The 7,981-nt window shown below is 43.1% G+C and overlaps 1 protein-coding gene across 1 annotated transcript in view; it reads left to right on the top strand.

Moving 5' to 3' along the window:
• The first annotated feature begins 6,018 nt into the window (after positions 1-6,018).
• Positions 6,019-7,981, top strand: part of LOC142210290 (tyrosine-protein kinase receptor Tie-1-like) — a 9,994-nt gene continuing 8,031 nt past the window's right edge. The window contains exon 1 of the mRNA XM_075279396.1: positions 6,019-6,045. Coding sequence (XP_075135497.1) covers positions 6,019-6,045 — 27 coding nt within the window. The remainder of the gene's footprint in view (positions 6,046-7,981) is intronic.

The following is a 7,981-nucleotide window of genomic DNA, read 5'->3' as shown; positions in this document are numbered from 1 at the left end:
CCCCCCAAAAGTCACCCCATTCTAAAAACTGCACCCCTGAAAGAATCTAAAACAGCAGTTAGAAAGTTTCTTAACCCTTTCAGCATTTCACAACAATTAAAACAAAATGGAGGTCAAATTTACATTTTTCAATTTCTGTCACTAATATATTCATTTAGCCCTAGAATTTACACATTTACTAAGGGTTAAAGGAGAAACTGCACCCCACATTTTGTTACACAATTTCTCCCGAACACGACAATACCCCATATGTGCTGGTACCCTAATGTACGGGCACACGGTCGCTCTCAGAACAGATGGAGCACTAATTGGATTTTGTAGGCCAGATTTTGCTAGAATATTTTTCAGGCGCCATGCCCCAATTGCAAAGCCCCCAAGGTGCCAAAACAGTGGAAAACCCCAAAATGTCACCCCATTTTGGAAACTAGACCCCTCAAGGAATTTATCAAGGGGTATAGTGAGCCCTTGGACCCTACAGGTGTTTCACAGATTTTTTTACCATTGAGATGTGAAAATGAAAAATTACTTTTTTTATAATAAAATGTCACTGTAGCCCCAAATTTTTCATCTTCACAAAGGGTTAAAGGAGAAACTGCACCCCACATTTTGTTACACAATTTCTCCTGAACACGACAATACCCCATATGTGCTGGTATCCTAATGTACGGGCACACGGTCGCTCTCAGAACGGATAGAGCGCTAATTGGATTTTGTAGGCCAGATTTTACTAGAATACTTTTCAGGCACCATGTCCCTTTTGCAGAGCCCCTAATGTGCCAAAACAGTGGAAACCCCCAAAATGTCACCCCATTTTGGAAACCATACCCCTCAAGGAATTTACCAAGGGGTTTAGTGAGCCCTTTGACCCTACAGGAGTGTAACAGAATTGGCCCAACAAAAGGAAAAGTGACATTTTTTGCTATAAAATGTTGCTTTAACCCCAAATTATGCATTTCCACAAGGGGTTAAAAAAGAAAATGCACCCCACAAATTGTCAAGTACTTTGCCCCAACTACAGAAATGCCCCATATGTGAATGTAAAGTGATGTATGGGCACACTGTAAAGTCCAGAGCTGAAGGATCGCTATTGGGAGTTTAGAGGGCAAATTTAGCTGAAATCTGTTTCAGGCACCATGTTGCATTTGGAGAGCCCCTGAAGTGCTAGAACAGTGGAAACCCCCCCCCCCCAAATGACCCCATTTTGAAAACTAGACCCCTCAAGGAATTTATCAAGGGATTTAGTGAGCACTTGGACCCTACAGGTGTTTCACAGATTTTTTTACCATTGAGTTGTGAAAATGAAAAATTACTTTTTTTCAAAAAAATCGTCCATTTAGCGCCATATTTTTAATTTTTGCAAGTAGTTAGAGAATTAAGAGCCCCCCACAGTTTGTTACACAATTTCACTGAACACGGCAATACCCCATATGTGATCATAATCTGCTGTATGGGTACATGTTGGGGCTCAGAATGGAAAGAGCGCTATTTGGATTTTGGAGGGCATATATTGCTGGAATAGTTTTGAGGTGCCATGTCGCATTTGCTGAGCCCCTAAAGTATCAATACAATAGAAACCCCTCAAAAGTGACCCCATTTTAGAAACTACACCCGTCAAGGAATGTATCAAGTGGTATTATCATTTTGAGACTAAAAATGCTTCCCAAAAATTGAAATTTTTAAAGAAATATGCCATTTTGGTATCCAATACATTGCACCCACTTTGTGTTGTCAGAGACCTGCACTCCTAAAACTATTAAGTGGGCGATCCCGAGGGGCAAAAAAATTATATATGTGGGTATAAACTGTTGCTTGGGCACACAGCAGGGCTCAGAAGGGAAGGAGCACTGCGCTTTTTAGCTTTTGGGGTACAGATTTAGAGGGACTTTCTGGGTGCCATGTTGTTTTTGCAGAGCCCTGGAGGTGCCAGTAAACTGGAATTCCCCAAGAAGTGACCCCATTTTGTAGGGGAAATTTTAGGGTCTCTGCAAAAGTGCCATGGCATCCAAAAACCAAACCGTCTAAGTCTGTGCTCCAAAAACCAAATAACCTTCTTCCCTTCTGTGTCCGGCTGGGCCCTAATATCAGTTTATACCCACATATGACATTACGTACGTTATCCGGGGTACAGTGTCATATATGTGCCCTAATATCAGTTTATACTCACATATGACATTACCCCGGTTACACCAGTGTCATACATGTGGCATAAACTGCAGTTTGGGCACACAGCAGGGGGCAGAAGGGAAGGAGCGCGATGCGGCTTTTGGAGTACAGATTCAGATGTTTGGTATCTGAACGCCATGTCATGTTTGTAGAGCCTGTAAGGTACCAGAAAGTGGATTCCCCAAAGGAGTGACCGCAGTTTGAAAACTGCACCCCTAAAAGAATTTATCAGGGGGTGTAGTGAGTATTAGTATCCCGGACGTGACTGCACAGCGGATGGCGAAGAGGGAATGTATAAGCGGTGCGGAGGACATTGCAGACACTAAATTCCCTCAGTAGCTCCTATGATTGGGGGAGTCACACTGGGGTCACTTCTGGTATATTTTCCCTCATAAGCTGTAAATCTGGGGTGTCCCCTGATATTCGCTCGCACAGCTTATATATTCCCTTCCTGCCGCAGCCAGTTGTGTTCTAATAATTTGGCAATTTTGTCTTCACGTTGGTAGAGGCTATATTTTCTTTATTTTTCTGCTGACGTGGCCATATAAGGGCTTGTTGTTTGCGGGATACGATGTATTTTGTAATGACACCATCTTGGGGTGCCTAAAACTTACTGATTACATTTTATTAACTTTTTTTGCTGGATTTAAAAGAGAAAAAAAATCAATTCTGGTATTGAGTTTTACCTTTTACATTTTTCGCCATGCAGCGTATAAGTAACATGTGACCTTTATTCTGCGGGTCGGTACGGTTACGGCGATACCTCATGTTATTTTTTATGCGATACTAATTCTGCAGAACAAAAACACATTTGGGGACATAAATCAGTGATTTTTGCATCGCCATCTTCTGAGAGGCGTAACATTTTTATTTTTCGCTTAACAGTGTTGGTTGAGGGCTTATTTTTTGCGGGACAACCTGTGCATTTTATTGGTACTATTTTGGGGTGCATATGACTTTTTGATCACTTTATAGCACATTTTGTAAGGTGAAATGGCGAAAAATCACTACTTCCGGCGGGTTTTTTCCGTTATTTTTTACCGCCGTTCACTGTGTACATTAAATATTGTTTCAGTTTTGTTGTACAGGTTGTTACGGACGCGACAATACCAAATATGTATTGTTTTTATTAATTTTTTGTGTTTTTTTTTACAGAATTCATTTTTTATAGAAAAAAGGGATTTTTGGGACTTTATAACTTTATTAATTGTTTTCAAATACTTTTTTTTTTTTTTTTACACTTGTGTCCCTAAGAGACACTTGAATCAGTGATGATTGCATCACTGATCCTCTACTATAGACTGAGACACAGGCTGCAGTGACAGCCTGCACGTGTCTCACTCTAGAAACAGGAAGTGAGCTGTGCGGACGGCACAGACTCACTTCCAGAAGACACCGGGAGCATCACCAGGTAAGTGAGTGCTCAGGGCTGTCTGGGGTCACAAACCAGACCCCAGACTACATATTACAGATACCGGCACCCCCCGATCTCGCCGCAGGGGGTGCCGGCGGGGGGGGAGAGATCGCGGCACCCTTTGTTTGCGGTGGTCATGTTTGACCATCGCAATCAAAGGGTTAAAACCTCCGATCGGTAAAAGTACCAACCGGAGGTTATGGAAAAGGGTGATAGCTGTCAGTAACAGCTATCACCCAGTTCCGATTCCGCCCGCTCAGCTAGTGAGCGGGCGGAATCACCATGACGTACTATTACTTCATGGTGCGTGAAGTACCTCGCGTCCATGACGTAATAGTACATCAAAGGTCGCTAAGGGGTTAAACTTACTCTTATTGACTAATCTGTTTACAAGTTCTTCTGAGTCTAACTTCCCCACCCCTATTCAGAAACCACAATAGCAACCCCTAGTATGAACCTCGAATGTCTTTGTATTCATACAACATGCGCTCTACAACATTAGCCTTAATCATTTGCCCTGGCATGCCAGTGTTTTTAAAGGCTATTCACGCATATGTGGGGCTCTATCAGCATGATTTTGCTGATAGAGCCCCTTTAAGGGTGCATTTACACGGAGGAAAATGGTGCTGGATTCAGCGCTGAATAAAAGCCTTGACTTCAATGGGTTCCGTTTTCTTCTAGCAGAATTGGGCCAAAATTCTGGAGCAAAGTAAGCCAACAAAAAGGATCTATACAATTAGACTAGAATGTTGAAAAACTCAGATTTGTCACCCAACATCAGCCACTGTTTTTTTTTTTGTTTTTTTTTTAAAGATCTACACCATTGTTTTCTAAGCCAAAAACCGTTGTATATAATATCAGATCCCATGTCTGCTTTAGTGCTACACCATTGCCAAAGTCTTTGTTGCCCAAGCCAGGAAACCTAAAGCTATGCACAATCTTACCATCATCTTGGATGATGCGACGTAGATAGTCCGCAATTAAGCTTCTTAAAGCCCTTTTATAAGGCAAGCCTAATCTATGAGGGAATACCATTGCTGTATCGACCACCGTATCATGAATTAGCTGTAAAACAAAAAGTAAAATTGAATTACAGTAGTTAACCATTATGTGAAAACTTAAATATACTTACCCAAATCTCATCTCTGTTGCTTTGTAAATTTATAGCTTCCCTCCAGTTTTCACAAATGAATAATGCATGATATATGAATATATTGAATATAAGAAACTCTAATATCTAGAGATTGCTTCCTTCACCACTTAAGCTGCTGTCCTTGTAACTATCTGTTTACACAAGACTGGCTCCTCTTCATATCCAGCCTCACACACAACTATGAAGAAAGAGGGGGTTAAGTAGGAGGTTGCTTCCAACTGGTTAATTCATTTATTGCCACAGTCTGAGCACCGGTAGCCTCTTATCTATAAGCCTAGCAGTGTTATAGGACAAAGTAGAAAAGTTTAGCAGAAGCAGTTTGAATTAGTTTTCTAGCAGCCGCTCTCTCACACTTCCAGTCTACATAGACTAAAGTGTAGAAAATAAATATCCAAAAACAAACATTTCTTTAGTAAAATTAAAAAGTGTCTACTATTCACCAGTACTATTCATTTATGCACAGTTATTACTGGAGGTACACTTTAATCTTCATTACCATGAAGTAAACAAGTTCTCTGAAAAACACACTTCTGCCATAAACTGAAGACTTCTTCAAGAAATTATCAATTGACAAATTCAATGTGTCATTTAAAAAAAAAATAAAATAAATAATTCTCCCCAAAACACCTTCCCCCGGGGGGAAAAAACAGCACCCATATATAAGTCAGTAGTTTTTATTCTTACCTTGAGAGCTATTAAGTCATTCTCTAACCCATGTCCTATAAGAACAGTATCTGCACTGAACAGGTTGAGCATAATGGCCTGTACATCTCTAATGGATGTTGTTACATTCTTTAGGTTCTCTTCTGTGACACCAGACAACCTATGCATATATTTGAAGGAGTGTTACAATAAAGTGTTCTCAAACATATACATTTTAGGACTTTCTGTACGGCATGGCAAATAAGCTAATTGACAATAGAATTCCATTTTACAAGTCTTCCTGCTATGGCACATCACTTTTAATGTATAAAACTTCTATAAAGCAAAAAAATAAAAAATTAGCAACCCAAAATTGTTTATTCAAGCTCACAGTAGAAGCAGCTTTAAGATGAGGCCTCACATTGCAGAAAAGCAGCTGTTTTTGTTGCAGATTTTGCTGCGTTTGAGCCAAACCCAGTAGTGGCTACAGAAGGAATGGAAAATGTATAGTTATCTTATACTTCTACCTTCTGCTCAATCCACTCCCATCTCTGGCTCTAAAAAACAAAAGCAAGCTCTGCATTTCCGCAACGTGGGAGACTACTTATTAAACATTATATCACTGTACCGAGTAAACATGGCTTAAATGGCGACCTTAGCACAAGTGCCGGAGGTATTTTACGCCGTTCTAAGACCTTATTTGTTACTATGCAGTTTTCACTGTCATGCAGACATTTTTTGCAACATCTGGAGTCCATGGAGTCTCATCTTCCTCTTCGTTGGCGACTGCTGTATGGGGGGGTTGGAGGTGGGGGTGGGGTGTGGTGGGTGTATTGGGATAAATATAATAGTCCGTGGAGTCTTATCTTCCTCTTGTTTGGTGACAGCTTGCCACGTATTGGGCAGCGATCTCCACAGTGGCCTCTTCTTCTCCCAGTAGGATGTAGAGTTTCCTCTTCTCGTCTGCAGATATGAAGTCTGGGATGTGGGCAGAGAGTCTTTGGTAGTAGACGGCCCTCACAGCTGAGTATTTGGTGCAGTGTAGCAGGAAGTGGGTCTCGTCTTCTAGGGCCCCCTGGTCACAGTGCTGGCACAGTCTGTTCTCCCGTGGCTTGTACGTCTGCCTGTATCGCCCCGTCTCTATCTCTAGGTTGTGGGCGCTCAGTCTGTACCGGCTCAGGGTCTGTCTGTGCTTGGGGTGGCGTATTCTCTCCAGGTAGGTGGCCATGGTGTAGTCCCTTTGTAGGGATTGGTACACGGTGAGTTTCTTGGAGTTATTTATTTCGTTTCTCCATTCTTCAATGTACCGCTCTCTGTTTGCCTCTGTGGTCGCCTTTATTTCGGCCTTGGTTATCATCTGTTGGTGTTTTTGGTTTGGTGGTTGGCTGTTGTTTGGTTGGTGAATGTCTGGTTTGCTCGGGTGGCTTAGCCAGGTTTGGTAGTGGTAGGAGTCGGGCTTGCTCCCCTGGATGTGTGCCTGGAAAGCTAGCGCCCTCTTCTGTATGGTGAGCCATAGGGGGAGTCTGCCTAGCTCTGCCCTGCAGGCTATGTTGGTGGTGTTGCGATGGACATGGAGCAGGTATTTGCAGAACTCCAGGTGGAAGTTCTCTGTTGGGCTGGAATCCCACTTTGACTGGTCTGGGTAGGTGGCTGGGCCCCAAACCTCGCTGCCATAGAGAAGGATCGGGGAGATGACAGCGTCAAATATCTTCATCCAGACCCTCACCGGTGGTTTGAGGTGGTACAGTTGTCTTCTGATGGCGTAGAAGGTTCTGCAGGCTTTTGCTTTCAGGGTTTCTATTGCTGTTTTGAAGCTTCCTGATTGGCTGAGCTCCAGCCCCAGGTAGGTGTAGCTGTTGGTTTTCTCCAGTGTGGAGCCGTTCAGTGTGAATTGTGGGGTGGTGGAGGCTTTATTGTGGCCCTTCTTCTGAAATACCATGACTTTGGTCTTCTTCTGGTTGATGGGTAGGGCCCATGTGGTGCTGAATTTTTCCACCACGGACAGGCTTTCTTGGAGGTCTTTCTCAGTGGGGGCCAGGAGAAGGAGGTCATCGGCATACAGCAGGAACTTCACTTCCCGGTCGTTCAGGGTGAGGCCTGGGGCTGGTGAGGCCTCCAGGGCTGTAGCCAGTTCATTGATGTAGATGTTGAAGAGCGTTGGGCTCAGGCTACAGCCTTGTCTGACCCCTCGGGCCTGTTGGAAGTATGCTGTCCTTTTCCCATTCACCTTCACACTGCACTGGTTTCCGGTGTAGGAGCTCTTGATGACGTCGTACGTTCTTCCTCCTATTCCACTCTCTAGGAGTTTTAGGAGTAGGCCTGGGTGCCATACTGAGTCGAACGCCTTCTTAAAGTCCACAAAGCAGGCGAATATCTTGCCTCTTCTGGTGTTGTGAACATGCGTCTTGATGAGGCTGTGCAGGGTGTAGATATGGTCTGTGGTGCGGTGGTTTGGCATGAACCCTCCTTGGCTCTTGCTGAGGACCCCGTGTTGTGTGAGGAAGGTGAGGATTCTGTTATTGATGATGCTGTTGAACAGTTTCCCCTATATACACACTAGTATATAGTATATACAGTTAGTATATACTAGTATAGTTAGTTAGTATATA

The sequence above is a fragment of the Leptodactylus fuscus genome, chromosome 1 (assembly GCF_031893055.1).
Source record: "Leptodactylus fuscus isolate aLepFus1 chromosome 1, aLepFus1.hap2, whole genome shotgun sequence".
In the NCBI taxonomy this organism is placed as follows: Eukaryota; Metazoa; Chordata; class Amphibia; order Anura; family Leptodactylidae; genus Leptodactylus; species Leptodactylus fuscus.
Note: the sequence above shows the minus strand (reverse complement) of the source record. Positions and strands in the feature narration are given on the sequence as shown.